Here is a 20,591-nt window from a genome sequence, read left to right as displayed (position 1 = left end):
TCAAAAAGCTGTCTCTTTAGGTAAAACCTAGTTTTCAAAACTGTTTCCTGGCTAAGAAAATTTTGTTTTGGATGTTCAAACCTGCATTTGTTTTAACTTTTATTTTAGATTCAGGGATACATGTGAAGGTTTGTTACATAGGTAAACTCGTGTCAAGGGGGGTTGTTGTACAGATCATTTCATCACCCAGGTATTAAGGCCAGTATCCAATAGTTGTCTTTTCTGCTCCTCTCCCTCCTCCCACCCTCCACCCTCATGTAGACCCCATGTCTGTTGTTTCCTTCTTTGTGTCCATAAGTTCTTATAATTTAGCTCCCATTTATAAATGAGAGCATGCGATAGTTGGTTTTCTGTTCCCGTGTTGGTTTGCTAAGGATAATGGCCTCCAGCTCCATCCATGTTCTCACAAAAGACATGATCTCGTTCTTTCTTATGGATGTATAGTGTTTCATGGTGCATATGTACCACATTTTCTTTATCCAGTCTGTTATTGATGGGCATTGAGGTTGATTTCATGTCTTTGCTATTGTGATTAGTGCTACAATGAACATTTGTGTGCGTGTGTCTGATAGAATAATTTATATTCCTCTGGGTATATACCCAGTAATGGGATTGCTGGGTCGAATGGAAGTTCTGCTTTTAGCTCTTTGAAGAATCACCATACTGCTTTCCACAATGGTTGAATTAATTTACTCCAACGGTGTATAAGTGTTCCTTTTTTTCCACAACTTCACCAACATCTGTTATTTTTTGACGTTTTAGTAACCATCTTGACTGATGTGAGATGGTATATCATTGTGGCTTAGATTTGCATTTCTCTAGTGATCAGTGATGTTGAGCTTTTTTTTTCGTATTCTTGTTGGTCATATGTATATCTTCTTTTAAAAAGTGTCGTTTCAGGGCCGGGCGTGGTGGCCCAAGCCTGTAATCTCAGCACTTTGGGGGGCCAAGGCGGGTGGATCACGAGGTCAGGAGATCGAGATCATCCTGGCTAACACGGTGAAACCTTGTCTCTACTGAAAATAAAAAAAAAAAAATTAGCCGAGCATGGCAGCAGGCACCTGTAGTCCCAGCTACTCGGGAGGCTGAGACAGGAGAATGGCGTGAACCCGGGAGGTGGAGCTTGCAGTGAGCTGAGATGGTGCCACTGTATTCCAGTCTGGTGACAGTGATACTCCATCTCAAAAAAAAAAAAAAAAGTGTCTGTTCATGTATGTCCTTTGCCCACTTTTAGTGGGGTTGTTCATTTTTCTCTTGTACATTTGTTTAAGTTCCTTAAAGATGCTCGACATTAGACCTTTGTCAGATGCATAGTGTGCAAAAATTTTCACCCACTCTATAGGTTGTCTGTTTACTCTGTTGATAGTTTCCTTTGCTGTGCAGAACCTCTTAAATTTAATTAGATCCCATTAGTCAATATTTGCTTTTGTTGTGATTGCTTTTGGTATCTTTGTCAGCCTGTTCCTATGTCCAGGATGGTATTGCCTAGGTTGTCTTCTAGGGTTTTTATAGTTTTGGGTTTTACATTTAAGTCTTTAATCCATCTAGAGATGACTTTTGTATGTAGTGTAAGGAAGGGGTCCAATCTTCAGCATTTGACTAGCCAGTTATCCCAGCACCATCTATTGAATAGAGAGTCTTTTCCCCATTGCTTGTTTTGTCAGCTTTGTCAAAGATCAGATAGTCATAGGTGTGCAACCTTATTTCTGGGCTTTCTATTCTGTTCCGTTGGTATATGGGTCTTTTTTTGTACTAGTACCAAGCTGTTGCAATTACTGTAGCCCTATGTTATAAAGTTGGGTAGTGTGATGTCTCCAGCTTTGTTCTTTTTGCTTAGGATTGCCTTGGTAATCCAGGATCTTTTTTTGTCCCATATGAATTTTAAAAGTTTTTTTCTAGTTTTGTGAAGAATGTCTTTGGTAGCTTGATAGGAATAGCATTGAATCTGTAAACTGCTTTGGGCAGTATGGCCATTTTAATGATATTAGTTCTTCCAGTTCATGAGCATGGGATATTTTCCATTTGTTTGTGTCGTCTCTGATTTCTTTGAGCAGTGTTTTGTAATTCTCATTGTAGAGATCTTTCACCTCCCTGGTTAGCTGTATTCCTAGGTATTTTATTCTTTTCATGGCAATTGTGAATGAGATTGCCTTTCTGATTTGGCTCTCAGCTTGACTGTTGTTGGTGTATAGGAAAGCTAGTGATTTTTGTACATTGATTTTGTATCTGGAACTTTGCTGAAGTTATCAGCTGAAGGAGCTTTTGGGCTGAGATGGTGGAGTTTTCTGGATATAGAATTATGTCATTTGCAAGCAAAGATAGTTTGACTTTCTCTCATCCTATTTGAATGCCCTTTATTTCTCTTGCCTGACTGCCCTGACCAGAACTTCCAACATTATGTTGAATATAAGTGGTGAGAGAGGGCATCCGTGTCTTGTGCTGGTTTTCAAGAGGAACGCTTCCAGCTTTTGCCCACTCAGTATGATTGGCTGTGGATTTGTCATAGATGGCTCTTATTATTATATTTTGAGGTATATTCCTTTAATACCTAGTTTATTGAGTGTTTTTAACATGAAGGGTGTTGAATTTTATTGAAGGTCTTTTCTGTGTCTATTGAGATAATCATGTGAGTTTTGTCTTTAATTCTTAAACGTGCATATTAACCTTTCCTTTTATCCTTTTGTACTCTCTGGATGTGCAGACCCACCCACTCACTCCTGTAGATCCATTAGGTACAGTTGCACTGTGAAAGGCACAGAGAGGGACCAGGGGAGAGGAGGAGAAGAAAACTGTTATTAGTCCATTCTCATGCTGCTAATAAAGACATATCTGAGACTGGGTAATTTATAAAGGAAAGAGGGTTAATTGACTCACAGTTCTGCACCGCTGGGGAGGCCTCAGGAAACTTACAATCACGGTGGAAGGGAAACCAAACACGTCCTTCCTCACATAACGGCAGCAAGGAGAAGTGCCGAGCAAAGCAGGAAAGTCCTTATAAAGCCATCAGATTTCGTGAGAACTCACTCACTATCACAAGAACAGGATGGGCGATACTGCCCCCATGATTCAGTTATCTCTACCTGATCCCTAAACGATACATGGGAATTATGGGAACTGCAATTTGAGATGAGATTTGGGTGGAGACACAGTCAAACCACATCAAAAGCCTGCCTGGGAGGCCTAGCAAACTACAGCAGTGGACCGCCATTCAAGGGGGAAAGACAGGCAGAAGACAGGTAAACACCAAGACTGGTGTGCCATTGCCCAAAGTCCACCCCTCCTCATTCTGGGCTAGGCACACTACTCAGTGGCAGGCTTGAGTAAGAGGCAGATGATGGAACAGATCAAAGATGTTTGACTTGTGCTTTGGAGTACTGGTTAGGGGGGCCAGCCTGCCCATAACCGTACGATCTTCATATCATGTATTCTAAAAGTTACAAACTAAACTGAAAAAAATACCTTAAAAGTTTTTACGGCCTCAAAGTCATATCCTTTTTGTTCTTCTGAAGGAATCCTATAATCTCTCTCTTTTCAAATGTGTATCTGGATCTTTTTCAGACCTTTACTTGTTTGTTGTTACTCTCCTTGTTTCTAAAATATATGCTTAGATAACATTTCCAATTTATATGTTAAGTTTGGATCCCCTGTGCATCTAAAAACAATGCTCTAGAAAGTGTAGGATAAAGAATCTTGGGTTCTATCTATGTATAAAGTAGGACCCAGAACATTAATATATTAGAATGAGGTGAAGTGGTTAACTAGCTGTGGGCTGATGGATTCTCCCCTCAAATCTTCCTGCATACAGATCTTGAATAGTTGTTATATTGTACTATCCAATCCTAATATCATATCATATATTTAATATATAATATCAAGTGGTAATAAGAGCCAGGAAGAAAAAATAAGAGTATAAATGGTTAGGTAGTGACCTGACGCAGGGTGGTCAGGGAAGGCTTCTCGGAGGAGGTGGTATTTTGGGCAGATACCTGTAGGATGAGTGAGAGCCATCCATGCAGCTGTCAGTGGGGAAAACATTCTAGACATGGGGAACAGCTGGTACTGGATACCTTGTCAGACCTATGGTCCTACCCTGTGGAGTGGCCTCCTCACCCCTCCCCACAGGCCCTGCAGGCTTTCAGCTCCTTGACCTCTGTGTCCCTCCAGGGCTCCTGTACACTACACATGGTGTCTGGGGCCCTGAGGTGGGCTTTTGCAGGGAATAACCAGGAGTCCAGTGTAGCTGGAGTCACAAGAGATGAAGTCAGAGAGGTGATGGGGCCAGTCATCCATGGCCTTATTTGGAAATGCTATATTTAGTTTATCCATGCATTATATTCATTATATCCATCCAATGCTATATTTAGTTTATCTGTCCATGGACATTTGGGTTGTTTCCACTTTCAGCTATTATGAATAATGCTCCTATGAACTTTCATGCAGAAAGTTTTGTGTGTACACATATTTTCATTTCTTTTTATGCAAAGGAGAAAAATTGCTAAGTCATATAATAACTCTATTTTTTTTTTGAAGAACTGCCAGATCATTTTCTATGGCTGCTAGACCATTTTATGTTCCTACCAGCACTGTGGAAAGGGTCCAGTTTTTCCACATCCTCACTAACATTTGTTCTAGCCTGTCTCTTTTATTACAGCCATCCTGGTGGGTGCATGTGGTGTCTCCTTGTGGTTCTGATGTGCATTCCTTAGTGATGTTGAGAAGCTTTTCATGTATCTCTTGGCTGTGTGCATATCTTTTTAGGAGAAATGTCTATTCAAATCCTTTGTCCATTTTTTATTTGTCTTTTTAGTGTTGCATTGTAAGATTCCTTTATATATTCTGACACAAGTCCCTTATTAGACACATGACTTGCAAATATTTTCTCCTGTCTTTTAGATTGTCTTTTTAGTCTTGATAATATCCTTTGAAACACAAAGGTTTTTAAGTTTAATGAAGTCCTGTTTATCTACTTTGGTCACTTATGCTTTGGTTGTCATATCTAAAACCATTAATCCAAAGTCATAAAGATTTCTACTTTGTTTTCTTCTAAGAGTTATGTAGTTTTGGCTATCATTTTTTAGGCCCTTTACTTTAAATACAAGTTATATGTTTACTTCATTATTCTCAAAAAGAGTAAGCCAGTGTCCCTTATTTTAAAAAATCCATATTCAAACTGCACAAATTAGAGTGATCAAAATTTTTTGTCTATAAATAGTGGTATCATTTACATAATATTGTTTGCTCCACAGAAAGCTTTCCCTCTGTCTCCTACTGTGTTCTTTCTCATTTCCTAATAACTAAAAATTGGGTACTTATTTGCTTACGTAATTTCTTTTACAACATTTTAAAACAATGTCTAATCATTTTTGTTTACAAATTAAGTCGGTAAAATAAATTTATTTTCTGCTTCTTTGGTGTTTCCTAATTAAATTAAGATTATATGTAATATCACAAGAAATGTTTAAAAGTATTTACTCGGAAAACAGCATCTATTTACAAACTATGGATTAACATGTTATTCATAAGTTCACGTCAATTTTAAGTGTTCATTAAAAGAATTTCTAAGCAACATTTATTTATTCCTATTCAATTCTCATATCATCTAGAAATGGTGCAATATTTTTCTAAAATACCACTTTAACATTTTTCTTACAAAAGTTTTACATATACCCATTTTAGAAAAATGTTATAACACAGGTATGCAAAATGAAAAAGTAATCTGTTGAAGTCCTACCACCTAGATATAACCTCCATCACTGGGAAAGTGAGTTGAATTTCTGTTTGCATTTTCATTTGAGAAGAGTCTTAAAATTCAAAGCCCCAGGAATGAAGGACAGTGTCTTCTTACTGAGAGTGTGGCTTGTTGGTTTCTTTATTAGTAGTAGTAGTAGTAGTAGCAGTATTTATTTTAAGTTCTGACATTGGTTTCTTACTGAGACATTTTAGACAAGTAATTTTTGTTTCTGAAAACTGAAGTCATTGCCATTACTGTTTTTTTCCTTGCAGATTCCACTCCTTTTTACTCTTTATGGGCCATCCACCTTACGCAATTCGGGAAGTGAACATAAACAAATTCTGCAGGATCATTAGTGAATTTGCACTGGAGTATCGCACAACCAGGGAAAGGGTTTTGCAGCAGAAACAGAAACGGGCCAACCACAGAGAGAGAAATAAGACCAGAGGGAAGATGATCACTGATGTGAGTTTCACACAGTCTCTCTCCTTATGTCATTCATTTTCAAAGTAAGATCAATCAGGATTCTCCCCACAGTTAAAAGCTGTGCTTTTTTTTTTTTTTTTTTTTTTGACTATAAAAAAAATTCTTTCTTTGAAAAAGTGCTCTTAAAGTACTCATCCACCATTTCTGTGAAAATCTGCTATATAACAAACAAGGACCTAGGAGATGTAAAGTTCAGAACGTGTGGCTGGAATAGGAATATGGAACCCATTTTGGTGTGTTGCATGTTGCTGATGACATTAAATGTTTGGTTCTATTTTTACCTGTGTGATGTGGGTAAAGTTGGATGAAGACAAGTAAAATATAGAAGATAATGGCACTTATCATAGAAAGACAAATGTACTGATTGGGGAATTGAGTCAGGATTTTAATCATCATAACGGTGCTATGTAACCTATCAGTTGACACATGGACCACCCATTTTGGGCATCTGAATAAATTGATATGATTGCTCAAAGATATAATCTAATGGGCTCTCGCCAGTCCCTTGAATCATGGGACATCAGGGTGGAAAGAGATCCCAGAGGACAGCGAATCCAGTAGGAGTTTCCCTATAGCACCCTGGGGAGCCCCTGCACACTTACATGCCTCCCCTGCTCTTGGGCTCTTTCCCCATCTCTCCCGTCTCAGCCCCAAGCCCACCCAGGTCTTGGGGGGCAGTGCATATTCAGATGACAGATGCTCAGTAAAGTGGAGTGTGAAGGGATACTTGAAGATGCCAGAGACCAACGGAGATACATAGCGCAGGTTCCTTTTTCTTAATCTGCCTTTACAAAGCATAAAAACCAGGCTAGTATCTCACTTACCTCATCCATTACTGTAAGGTCAGTTCCAGGCAAAAGGCTGAAATTTTCTGGGAATCCTCCCTTAGTCACTATTTATTCTTTCTTGAACAGACTCAACGATAATAAAGTCATCTTTTTTGATATTGACAGGTCATATTTGGAACTTGTTGAAGGACTCTAGAGTGTGATTTTTTTTCATGGTTTGGATTGATGCCCATGGATTTCTCCCATCTGTGCATGCATTTGAGTAGCACATGGACTTCTGGCAATAGAGGGAATGGAATGAGGAAAGGATTAAGCCACAGGGCGTGCCATCATCTGGGCAATTACACACTTCAGCTGAACCCTAGTCAGGCAGATTTTTTGGGGAGAGGAAGAAAACCAATTAGGAAGACCTCACTGAGGCCACCCTATGTGCACAGACATGTGTATATGTAGTCAGTCAAGCAGAGGGCACTTGGTTACTGCTCTCTGGAAGTTCACATTCCTGAGGGTCTGACTTACATGGAAGGCCAGATGCATTAACTTACCAATTTTGTTGTTATTTTAAGAACCATGGGATAATCATTTCTCTTACGTAAGCTCCTTGTTTTCTTGGAATTTTCTAGACCTTTAAGGAAGTGCTCAGGTCACTTTTCTGCAGAAGGAGCCCTTTCTACAGCTCTACCCCTGACCCAAGCAGTTCTGAATTCCAGTAACATCAGCCAAGAGTCTTCTGTCTCCTCTCCTGAAATCTCAGTTCAGTAGGGATCCTTAGCCTCTTGGAGGACAGCAACCCAGGAAGCGTGTTGGATCGACTAGGGCAAACTGTAGCCCACATTTTATTCATAGTATTATTTTTTAAAGTTTAAAAACAGGGATTGCTTATTTTTGTGGCTATGAGACACATTGGAGGGTGAAAAACACAAGCCGAATATGCTTATAGTTATGTGGATACATCAAAATTTCTTGCTAAATTCTTGAGATTTTTTACAGATCCCACTAATTTTTAAATTCTGTCTCTGAAAACATGTGGCTTTCCCAATCATAAACAGAGGTGAATGTTTCTAGAGTTTGATTGAAAAATATTTAAATTCCCATTAAAATCTGGACAGGACAGGCTTCCATCAGGAATCATTCCCAGCCTGGTCCATGTTTTTAATGGCCAAAGTGGCATCATTCATGTAGAAAGATTGCCCTCTGCTGGAAGATTAGGGTATTGTCTATTAAGGAAAAGTGTACAGCCTCGGGTTTTTGCAACTCAATTATTAAGAGCTCATTGTGCACCCAGCAGTGCCTGGGAAACCAAGGAAGATATGCATATAAAGAAAAGCTTATATCCCAAGGACATCATAACCTGGTTAAAAATGGCATATACACAACTTAAACCACTGAAAACAAAGCCAGACTATAGACTTAGAATCACAGACCCCCTGAAAGTTGGAGCTAGAAGAGATTTTAAAGAAAACTGTTTGTAATAAGTCACCTTGAATGTACATGCTGAATAAAACGAGGATGCAAGTGGTAGCATTTAGAGATGAGAGGTCTGAGGGTAAAATCTGCAGCCCCCAAGCACCAGCTCCTGAGTACCTACCTCTCTTCTTCTCTCCCTGTTTCTGGGTATTCAGAAGGCTTCCTTTCTCATCATCCAGGGGTCTTGCCAGGCCAGGATCAGTGAGCAACTAATTCCTCATCCTGTGTACAAAGTTGTCCCTAGAGCAAATGGTGACATAGACAAGGCAACACGAGGCAACTACAGCCTTTCTGCCGCATTCACACTCCCGATGTGGGCTGTGAGAACCCAGGCTGGTCAATCCCAGGCCTCCCATGTTGGAGGGAGCGGTAATCCTGGGAGAGACCCCTAACTTATCTCAACCCCAGCTTCCTCTTTTATAGAAAGGGAATGATGATTACTTTTAGGGATGTTGAGAGGGCCAAGATTTTATATATGTAGCACCTTGAACATATGTGAATTTCTGGAAAAATGCCAGCCTTCCCAGGTTATATAAATAAGATTTTTAAAAACAGAGTAATGGAACAGGGCTATTGTCTCTTGTCACAATGCCATTTGGGTGAGGCAGTGTGGAATGTGATGGACTGGAAGTGGTTTGTCATTTTAACTTCCAAAAGCGTAGTTCATTCTCAAAACACTTTAATCTGATTTGCTGGCCTGGCCCTGTAACCTCATGGACACTCCTAAATTGAAAGTGTGTTTAATTTGTGATCAAGAGATTGACATGACTTTTCACTCTCAATTTATTTTAGAAGAGGGATATTTTATTTAAAGTAACTTAAAGCAGTTTAGTGCTAACATCATTAAAAGTATGGAGAGTCAGTTCAGGTGGCCACCATGAGAAACAGGTGAGATGTTAAAAAGGAATTAATTTCATGCTCCTGAGGAGAGAGTAATCTGAGCATGCTGCTGGAGCAGTTGTCCCACTTGTCCTGGCTGGCCTGCATGTGGAAGGACTAGCGGTAGCCCAGACCGGCAGCCTGGGCAGGGAGGGATCCTGCGCTTGGGATGGGATGGGAGGGCCGGCAGCTGACAGGCAGAGCCAAGCAAATGGAAGCCAGTCCACTTAGAGAGACCTTGGTGACTGTCAGGCAGTGATGGGTTCATAAGGATGTGGCCAGCCATGCCATATGGTTCACAGAGCAGGACACTCTCAGCAGGATGCAGAGCTGCAAGTGAGGTCGGTGTTGGTCAGGGAACCGAATAAGCTGACTGTTGACCTCAGGGACAGCCCCAGAAGATTGACCTGGAGCCCTGTAAGTCTCTCTGGTCACGGGTGATCTTGGAGTTCACGCAAGGAGTGTTCAGATGAGGACAAGAGGGTGGGGCCTGGCAGCTCCCAACTCAAGAGGATGTATCCTGGTTGTGGTGACAGTTTATTTACTTGGAATTTTATGTGCCAGTGAGATGATCTTTTTGCTGACTTCTGTGCCTTCTAAGAATCCCTTCTGTCTTTTCTGTCCTGTCCTGTCCTGTCCTGTCCTCTCGGGTAGACTGATGACGAGGAGGAAGTTGAGGTATGACTGTTTATGAACATGAAGAATGCCACATTTAACCACCTCATGTATGCTCTGGTCTAACCTAACATAATCAGCATGAAGTGTCAGCACCACTCAGTGCTTTAAACAATGCATGGACATTTTTCTGGTTGGTTTTCGTGTGATCACTAACCACCTGACAGGGGCCCTCATCATGCCATGTGTGCCAAGGACTGAAGGGTTAAATGCATTTTCTGAGCTGTCCCTGAGGCCTAGCTAATTAGTAACCATGTCACAAGTGGTAGGTTTAGCAGGTCTCTCCCTGCTGCTGGAAAAGTAGACAGAGAATTTTCCTTTGGCAACTTAAGTATGAGAACTAGATTCTGGAATAACCACATGAAGAGGCCTGAAATCAAAGAGGAAGTGGGGCAGTGGCCAAGGGCCAGGCTAGAGTCTCAGCCCCTAGCCAGTAGGCAGCCTCTGATGTGTGCCCATTTCCTCTGCTGGTGTTAATGGCTCCCACGGGCCAATGTCCACGCAGTGGTCGATGGCAGGGGCTCCTCACCAGACCCTGGATGCAGGTGCGAGAACCAGAGACCACGGGGGGCTAATTGGCCCTGGAAAATGAGGAGAGAGTGTGTAGACGCTACAAGCCACAGATATGTCCCCAACCCTGTTGCCATGGCTGAGACACTGGGTGACAAAGGAAGCCAGCAATCTGTGGAGCTATTCTTTGCAAATGTTAATCTGACTTTTTGTTCTTCATCCAGGTGTTTGGCATTGTGTACGTATCGTATTCCAGCATACCTCTTTTAAAATATGTATGTCCTGACCTTTTGTTCAGTTAGAGAAAATCAGCATGAATTTCTGTGTCTTGTTCTGTTCTGCGCCCTGACACTAACTCTTTTGGGGTCCCTGGCAAGCCATGTATTCTTGAAGGACCTCAGTTTCCTTTTCCATAAAAGCAAGGTGGGACTAGGTCTAGAAGAATTCTTCCCAACTCTTAACATGCTAGAATTCTGTGACTAAATCCCACTTTTGTAATTCTACCATCATAAGTGATACTTAAGAAAAATTTAACTGCTTTCTGGCACTAAGTAAAAAAATAAAGCCCAATATGCTTGGTTAACAATGCATATTTCATTTCAATTCTCGTATCAGGGCTTTGGTGTTAGAAATACATTTGGCTTTAGACTTTCCCAGAACCAATGCCAGTCGCTCCTTGTAGCCACCCTTTGAGGGGATCTGAGTGAGTGAGAGAGACCACTACAATGGATGAATGGGTGGTGGTCCTTCTGGGGGCTGGGGGCTTTTCTGTCTCATATTAGATCTTCCTGTAGGCACAGATGTTTTGTCATTAGTTAACAATTTCAGTGACTGCCGTAATGAATATGTCTGCAAACAAAACAAGACAGAGGAGAGGAGGTTTTCCTCAACCATGGGTTTTAGAAGCTTGAGTTGTCTTTTTGGGGAGTCTCCCTCACCTGCTAACTTCCCCTTGGTTTTGCAGTCTGGCAAGTTTTCCGGCAGTTCTCCGGCGCCCCCAAGCCAGCCGCAGGGTCTGAGCTATGCGGAGGATGCGGCTGAGCACGAGAACATGAAGGCTGTGCTGAAAACCTCGTCCCCCGCCGTGGAGGACGCCACCCCCGCGCTGGGCGTCCGCACACGCAGCCGAGCAAGCCGAGGTAACTCCTGGCTGCGTGGGGCTCATCTTGTCTTCTCAGGTTGGCCACTCCAGGGGCGTCCAGTCTCCATGGCAGGCTGTGGCCATGGCTGTGACTGCCCTCAGCTCCAGTGCCAACCTAACCACACACATTCCTTCACTAGCGTCTTCCTGACCCACCTTCAATAGCTTCATCTCCAAAACAAACATTCCCACGAGAGTACCTCACTTCACACAGAGGGAATCCTTACGGGGGTGATCTCCTGAGGGAGAGCTGGGGTGGGCAGACTGCGACCTGCAAGCCAACTCCAGCCTTCCCCCTGCTTCTAGAAATAAAGTTTTGTTGGGACACAGCCAAACTTACTCATTTGTGTAGTGTCTGTGGCTACTTTGGCAGAGTTGAGCCACTGTGACAGACACTGTAGGACCCACAGAGCCTAAAACATCTACTACACAGGACGAGGTTGCCAACCCCTCCCTACAGCACTACCCCTCGGTCCCTTTTTTTACATCCTTAGGCAGAGACAAAAACTGAAACTTCAAAATGGTGGCCAGATTCGAGTTTCCAGATTTGTTTTTATCATTAGAAGGGATTAAGATGCATTTGACATCTGTGAATGTTTCCTTGTGTTTCCTTGGTCTGGCCTGATAACCCGTTTACCCTCCTGGGTTTCCTCACTGCCTGCAGGGTGAAGCCCACACTATTCACACTGTTCTCGGAGGCTCCTGTAGGCAGGTCCTGTCCTGTCTCCCAAGCTTGGCTTTCCTTCACCCTGCATGGTCACCGCAGCGCTTCTCGGCACCCTGCATGTCCCGGAGTCCCCGCTCTTCTCATGCTGCTCCCTCAGTTCAGGATGCCCGCTCCTCTGCCTGTCCTGTTCCATTCACCTCCATTCACCTCCACACCCCGTGGCATCCAAAAAGGCCTAAGACATCCCATGTTATAAGCCTCTCTGTGCCCAGCAGCTCTTGCAGGCTTTGTATGCTAGGCTAAACATGGCCAACAGGGATGTGAAGGAGAACATGAATGCCTGCACCATGGTGACCCCAGCCATCAGGCCGGAGTCTTGAGCCCCTGTGCCTTGGTGGATGCAAGAGGAGTGCGGTTGAAGCCTTCTTAGGGGGTGGATCTCAGTAACGGAACATAAACAGGTTGTACCAATTTTAAAGGAAAAGAAACATCTAATCCTGACCAGAAAGGATGAAGAGAAAAGATGTTGCTGGGTTTGTACAACATGGGGTCATCTTTGCTGCCATATGAAAGGGGTTAGAATGGGAGGCTGTTCAGTTTCTCTGCACATTAATGCCCATCTCAAGGGAGACTTCTGCTTTCATGTGTCATGTGTTACGGAGTAGACAAGTCACCCACCTGCTACAACAACTAGAAATAAAAATAATCAAGCCTTCTTTTAAAAAACATTATAGAACTGTAAAAGGAAAGAGGACTAGACAAACTAGAATTGGAGGTGAGCTGACATTGCCTCTCTGTGAGCATTTGCCAAATCTGGGCACAAGCTGAGGATTGGGCTTACGGTGATGGAGTGACTCAAATGGGAAAGAGAAGCCAGCAGAATTTGTAGTAGCTGTGTGAACTGGTATAAGAGATTGAAATTGAGAGGAGGCCAAAATGCAGATGATTTTCTCATGAGAAATTTGCTAAATGCAGCACTGCGGAATGGGGGTTGGAGGGAGGAAGGTCAGTGGGTGATCCTGGGCTAGAAAGGTTGAAGGAGATGTCCTGCAGTCTTTAAACTGAGGAGACAAAGATAGGCTAGAGTAAGCACCTTGAACAGATACTCACTGATCTTGGCCTCAAGAAAAAGAGAGGTGGGAAGTGGACTGCTTGTGAACTAAAGCTGCTGTCTGGCCTAAACCCAGCTCAGTACCTCACTGTATCTGTTAACAGAAGAGAAAAGACTCTCTGGAGGAAAATAACGCTGTCTTCAGTCTCTACGTCCTTCTATACACAAAGTCCAGTATAGTAAAAATTACAAGCCAGAGGAATAATATGAAAATATGACTGAAAATCAAGAAGAAAAATAGATAATAGCAGCAGACCCATAAGTGATTCAGATGTTGAAATCTACAGTCAAGGACTTTAAATGACCATTATAAATGTTAAAAACTAAAAGGAAACATAGACAGATGGGTAAAAGGATAGATCATTTCAATAGCAAATTGGACTCTATAAATAAGAATAAAATGGATATTCCAGAACTACAAAATATCTGAAATAAGAAACTCATTGGATGGGCTTAATAGAGATTGGTCACAGCAAAAGAGGAAAAATGAATCCAAAGGCAGGTTAATAGAAAATGTACAAACAGAAGCATAGTGAGAAAAAATGGAAAGAATAGAATAAAATGTAAGATCTGAGGGACACAGTTGAATGGTCTAACGTGTAATTGGAATACTGGAAAAAGATGGATCAGAAGCAGTATTTGAAGAGATTGAATAGATTTGAAGAGATGGCTGAGAATTTACCAAAACTGATGATAAATATCAACCAACATATTTAAGAAACTTAGCAAATCCAAGAAGAGTAAGTACAAGGAGAACCATACCATAAACAAAGTGCTAAAATAAATAAAGATAAAATCTTGAAAACAGAAAAGAAAGATACATTACCTCCTATGGAGCAATGGTAATAATGATGGCTCAATTTTCAAAAGGAACTATAGAAGCCAGAAAAAAAAGGAAGGATACCTTTAAACTGCCAGAAGAAATAACTTCAACTACAGAAGTCTGTCTTCAGAGAAATTATCTTTCAGAAATGAAAGCAAACTTTTTACATTAAAACAGTACAATATCTATTTTGACTTAAGTGTTTTCCTTGTAGACTCTTTAGATTAGATTTCTATAAAGGGAAAAACAAATTTCAGTGCTTTCAAATCTCAGTTTTCATGTTTTAGAAATATAAAAGTAAAGCGATAGTGTGCTATTATGGTCTAGAATGCTTTATCCTCTCCACCACATCTCAAATGTCTTGCTAACACTTACTAACTAACATGGTCCCTTGGGTATGTAAAATGTGTGTGCAGTATTACCCTGATGGCTACGGTGTGGGTGCAAGGGTTCCAGGAAGAGGAATGTATACATGACTAAGAAGAATGGAAATAAATGGTAATCAGGCAGTGGGAAAGTAACCAACAGGAGCGGACATAAAGTAGAACCAGGCATGAAGTCTTAAGAGAATGAAGTCATCATAAAATTGAGTTTGACAATCTTGGACCTATGGCAAGATGTTTCCTTTCAGCATCTCCTGACACGTTACACTGACAGAAGATCCTTAGGGTTGTGTAAGATGGAAAAGTATAGGTAATTCTCAGAGGGAAGATTAGATGATGCCTTCATTTCTGGCCCAGTGCTCTGATAATGTATTATGAGCAAAGACAATTTATTGAGCTTTGCATGTTTTTAGAAGGTAGTTTGGCATTTTAAAGTAAGACAGAGAATTATACATCAGTAGGTAAAAGGGAACACAGGAAATTGCGGGGTAAAACACAATTGCACGATTGATTGCTCTCCTCTGAGGAGGACCATTGTTCAGAGGATCTGCAGAGGCCCAGTCTAAAAGCTGTGGCATTATAAGGACTTTTACTTCCGATTAGAATACCTCGACCATTCTGAGAATGCAGACGCATTCAGCAGCAATTTCAACAGTTTATTTTTGAAAAGAGTCTATTTTTTAAAGGGTTTATAATGCTGAAAAAACTGACCTAATTTTTAAAGGGAAGTAGATCAAATTCCCTTGGGTATAAGCACAAAAAGTACAATTTACTGTTTTTGCATGTGCCCATGCTGTAGGTATGCTATCATTTAAAAAATAATAATAATAAAAGCTAACCAAAACAAATTTAAAAAAAAAAACCTGTATCAATAATAACAGAAATCAGAGTCTCACTTTGTTGCCTAGGCTGGAACATAGTGGCGTGATCTCAGCTCACTGCAACTTCTGCCTCCTGGGTTCAAGCGATTCTCCTGTCTCAGCCTCCTGAGTAGCTGGGACTGTGGGTGCACGCCATCACGCTCAGCAAATTTTTGTATTTTTAGTAGAGACGGGGTTTCACTGTGTTGGCCAGGCTGTTCTTGAACTCCTGACATCAAGTGATCTGCCCGCCTCAGCCTCCTAAAGTGCTGAGATTACAGGTGTGAGCCACCGTGCCCAACCAACATAAATCTTACCATTTGAAAACATCATTGTTCTATAGCCACAGGTTTTACGTACATGCAGGTGACCGGGGACCTGGTATCCTGGCTCTCCTTTTGCAAAGTGTGAAATATTTATGTATTTAATTCAGTCATGAATTTTACTATTAGAAATTATGACTACTTTATAGCACAGTATGTATTTGCAGCAATATTTCAACACACACACACACACACACACACACGAAAATCACAGTCCATTGAACTGTGATCCACTGTCCCCAACCATTTCCATTGATACCTATTTTTCTTGGTTCATTCATTACCAGTCAGGTGGTTGTATGCACTTAAAAAAAATTAGTGTGGGAGAACTCAAACATTTTAACTATTTATTAACCCTTTTTTCCTCCAAGTTGGGAAAAGCTGGCAGTTCCCTAGCCTGTGTTATACTTTAGTCAGGCTGGGGGTACTTTTGTGCCATAGGCAATGATTCTGAGAATTCTCACCTACAGGTTTCTGAAGTTGTTGTGCATCTACTATAAAATGAAGTGTAGGTGGTAGAAATTAACAATTTTGAGCATATTGTACACCTTTCCTCTTGTAGCAACATATATTCACTATTGTATAGAAGAGATTTCACAAAAAGGCTGGTCAATTACAAAGATGTAGTTCTGGATATATTACATTAGCATTAATTTCTAACTGTTTAACGTTGCAGTTGACCTTTGAACAACTTGGATTTGATGGAGCACATCTACCTACATGCAGATTTTTTCCAACAATACAGATCAAAAATAGAGTATTTACAGGATGTGAAGCCCATGTATATAAAGGGCTGTAAACTCAGGTTCTGCAGGGTTGACTGTGGAACTTGATTATGCACAGATTTGGATGTACTTGGGGGTGCTGGAACCAGTCCCTCTGTATACTGAGGGATGACTGTACACGGGACCCGTGTTTTGGTGATGCTTTCTTCTGACTTGTTTTAATATGTAGTTATTTATAAATGACAGAAAATGTGGTTGAGGGAGGAGATTTATGTACCAGAGAAAATTTAAGTTAACAACCCCTTTGCTGTTTAGAGAGGGCAATCCTGTTACAGTTGTCTATTAAAGGCTAGATAATTCAAAGATAAACTGTGTATTATAAAAATCTATTGCTTTCTACTTAGAATTTAGGGTCAGCTGACATTGACTAGGCACATACAACCACAGATAGAGAGCTGTCTCAATAAGACCTGCAGTGGGTCTCTACATTACTGGGTGTGCACCACCAGATATTGATGACTGTGCAGCAGGGTGTGGCTTGGGTCATCTGCCCTCAGATGATCACAGGACCTGGCAGGTAAAGACAACACACTTGGGTTGGAGAGTTAAATAATAATGAGAGACAAGGACACAGCTGTGTTACAGGGTGGTATGAAATAAGTGCCCTGTGTATGGGTTTGATCAGAGCCTGTGGGGTAGCGGTCACAGGGCCTGCAGGGTAGAGTGCTCCCTGCAGTGGGGACAGGTTAGCCCTCTGGATCTATCACTAGCTCTGGGGCTCTAACTGTGGCCTTCCCTGTGATCTGTTGCTGAAAGAACTCAGTTGCTTGGAGGAATAGTGCTGCGCATCATCTTTCGTATTTTCCTTCTGAGTATGTTGTGCACTCTGGCTGTTTAATTCTTAGGATCCACTAGTTCCTGGACTATGGGAACTGATGACTCGCCCAATGTCACAGACGATGCAGCTGATGAGATCATGGACCGCATCGTCAAGTCGGCCACCCAAGTGCCTAGTCAGCGAGTGGTGCCGAGGGAGAGGAAACGATCCCGGGCCAACCGGAAATCTTGTGAGTGCATTAAAGGAGGTGTGAGTGTTCACCCCTGCAGGGATCTGCCCTCCCATTCTATGTGAACTGGGAAAGGTGGCGACACAGCTCCAGTGAATTGTCAGTGGCTCCCAGAGTGCCTACTTGCACTCCTCCACAGAAGGTTTCAGGGTTGGCTGTCAACGTTGGCCATTGTGGAGGAGGGGAGCTGCAGTCACACCTGTTCAGTGTATCTGCCATTGGTGGCTAGGCCTCTCTCAATGCATACTTTGTTCCCAGGAAGGTATGAAAAGTCCTTAAGTGTCTGTGGGGTATAGGAGTGAGCACTAGTGGAGCCCATCGTTAAGTCCAGCCAAGATGCTCTGCTGGAGGCTGTGTTTCTGCCTTGCACCCAGCACCAGGGGGCGCTTGTGGGGCTGGAGACTGGCCCTCCTGGGTTCATCGCTGCCCACAAGCATGTTGAAGGCAAAAATCAGGGGTAGCAAGTGATTTGATGGTCACTGGGATGCTTGAAACATTTAACGTGGCCTAGGTTGCCCATTTTTTCCTTTTCTCACGCTGAGTGCTCAGCGTGCTGCTGGGTCACTCTAGAGGCTGCTTTAGTCTCCACTGGCTTTGCCTCTGAGAATAAGGGCTAATGACAAGGGAAGAAAACCAGTGGCTTCCTCCTGTTTTCTCCCAAAAGTGAAATGAATGTGAGTCCAGCTAGGCAGGGAGTTGAGTAAGGACTCAAATTCAGAGAGCCCTGAATGTGTTCCACCCTTGAGATTCACACAGGAGGTGACCAGGGTGTGGCCTGTGTATGTTGGACCCAGTGGTTCTGCTTGACCCATTTACAGACGTTTCCAGGATACAGAACACTAACCCACATTCCTGTCGTCCCCTGCTCCTTTCCTATGATCTGCTTTAGTTTCTGATGAGAATTTTTCCCCAGAAAGGAAAATAACACTGGAGTTGAGGGTGGGAGTGCAGATGGGAATGGGATGGGGAGCGGGGAATGGGATTCTCATTCAGTAAGACGGGTGGACTGAGCGTCTGTTTCTGACAAGCTCCTAGATGAGGTTAATGCCTCTGGCCCTTGGTACACACTGAGTAACAAGGTTCTTGAGCTGTGGTTCTCAACCCTGGATGCACATTAGAATGTTCTGCGGAGATGCTTAAATTCCTGATATTTGGGCTGCACCCACACCCACTACTTCAGAACCTCAGGCGTGAGGCCTTGAGGTGTGGGTCCCTGCCCCTTGGATTAGTGGCATTAGGTGTGGGCTTTCTTTACTGTATGCCTTTCTCTGCTCTCCACCACGTTTATTTCATTTTTTAAATGGAGAACTATCATTCAGGGAGACTGGCTTGTACATATTCAAGAATATGTTTATAGATTCCAACATCAATATCTAAGGCATTTCTTTCTTCTGATATTTTCCTATATTCTCAGTGCTACTATGAATTTTTTGCTTGTCTTCTGGTGCACTTGTAAGAACTTGGCTAGGGGCTTGCAACTCAAAGTTGGACCTCAGACAATATGAGTATCTCCTGGAGGCTTGTTGGAATTACAGATTTATGGGTGGGGGGGGGGGCCTCTTTCCAGGGCAACTGATTCAAATCTGCATTTAATGAGATCCCCAGGTGATTCAAGTTCATAAGATGGACAGCACTGGGGCGTGAGACCAGGAGTGGAAACTCTTCTCCGAAGGGGCGAGGCTAATCTACTCACACTCTCAGCTGCATCTCAGTTCCTCTAGGCCAAGGCAACGCTTCCATTTTTGCCTGCTGCAGGGTGTGAAATAATATTTCCTGTGGTTTTAATTTACATTTCCCTTCACTCTAAGGAGGTTGAGCCTATTACCATTTACATCCATCTCTCCTTTTGTGTATGGTTTGTCTATATCATTGGCTCATTTTTTTTGTGATTGGAAATCTCCTTAAATAGCTTTTGAAATGAAACTTCCAAAAGACTTTTTGAGGTCTTAAGTAGGTTATCTTCAGTAGTTGCCCTTTATTGGCCTCCTGTTCATTCAAGGAGGCCAATGGCTACTTCAAGGTTACCACATGGCAGGAACCTGCACACCAGTTAACTTCTGGTCTTTCTGGTGTGGGCAACCTCATTGCAGGGCTCACCATGGGGGAGGAGCTGGGAAGAGCCATGGAGAGGTGGGCCAAGGGAGAGAGTTGGACTAAGGCTGTGAAGACAGAGACATCCCATTTGTCAGGTGCATGGCACCCTGACAGAGGGTTGGAAGGTTTGGATGAGGGACCTCAGACAGGAGACAGCATAGGACATTGGACTGGCTGGTCCCTGGAGGCCCAGAGCATGTTCTCCTCCAAGCCTGCATGGCCCCATCCTCTGGTCTACAGAGATCCAAATTCTTAGACTCCTAATTTCACTGGGCACAATAACACAGTCATAATTAATTTTCCTCTTCAATCTGGCCAGAGAGATGTTTTGCCTGTTTTTGTGGCTGACATAAAATAATTTCCTGTGGTATCATTGCCATTTCAATTTTATGCAAAACAGCCATATACTCTTTTTATTTAGCCAAACACATTTTTCCTGTGATACAGTTACTATAACAAGTACAGCACAGAATGTATGTGTTTATCTGTAATGGGTTTATTAGTAATGGCATTATCAACAGAAATTTAAGAAGGGAGAAGTTAGACTTTGATTTCTGTTATAAAGGGATGATAAACTCCAGCTTTTCACAGAGGTTAAAGGAACAAGAAAAAGCAATTTGCAAAATCAATGTGAAGTTTAGCGGTTTGGGCCTCATGCTGAAACAGTGCTGTATTTGATTTGTTTAATGATGGCAATGAGGCAAGTGGATAATGCATAACCAACATATTTGGGCCATAACTCATTTGGCTAAAGACAATAATAGTTCTGCTCTTGCAGGAAACGAAACAGAATCCATCCCATAACCTTGAAATTTATGGCCCGCAAGGCAAGCCACTCAAGGATCAGAGATAATTAAATGT

The 20,591-nt window shown here is 42.2% G+C and overlaps 1 protein-coding gene across 9 annotated transcripts in view; it reads left to right on the top strand.

Annotated features, from left to right (window-relative positions):
* Positions 1 to 20,591, top strand: part of FHOD3 (formin homology 2 domain containing 3) — a 492,791-nt gene that overhangs the window by 464,594 nt on the left and 7,606 nt on the right. For 6 of the 9 annotated variants that reach the window (XM_033177884.1, XM_033177889.1, XM_033177887.1 and 3 more), the window contains 4 exons: positions 6,004 to 6,196; positions 10,006 to 10,029; positions 11,501 to 11,675; positions 17,475 to 17,636. In XM_033177884.1, coding sequence (XP_033033775.1) covers positions 6,004 to 6,196; positions 10,006 to 10,029; positions 11,501 to 11,675; positions 17,475 to 17,636 — 554 coding nt within the window. The remainder of the gene's footprint in view (positions 1 to 6,003; positions 6,197 to 10,005; positions 10,030 to 11,500; positions 11,676 to 17,474; positions 17,637 to 20,591) is intronic. The other 3 variants (XM_033177891.1, XM_033177890.1, XM_033177885.1) reach the window with 1 other exon arrangement.

This window comes from Trachypithecus francoisi, unplaced genomic scaffold (assembly GCF_009764315.1).
Source record: "Trachypithecus francoisi isolate TF-2019V2 unplaced genomic scaffold, Tfra_2.0 Lachesis_group19, whole genome shotgun sequence".
Classification (NCBI taxonomy): Eukaryota; Metazoa; Chordata; class Mammalia; order Primates; family Cercopithecidae; genus Trachypithecus; species Trachypithecus francoisi.
Note: the sequence above shows the minus strand (reverse complement) of the source record. Positions and strands in the feature narration are given on the sequence as shown.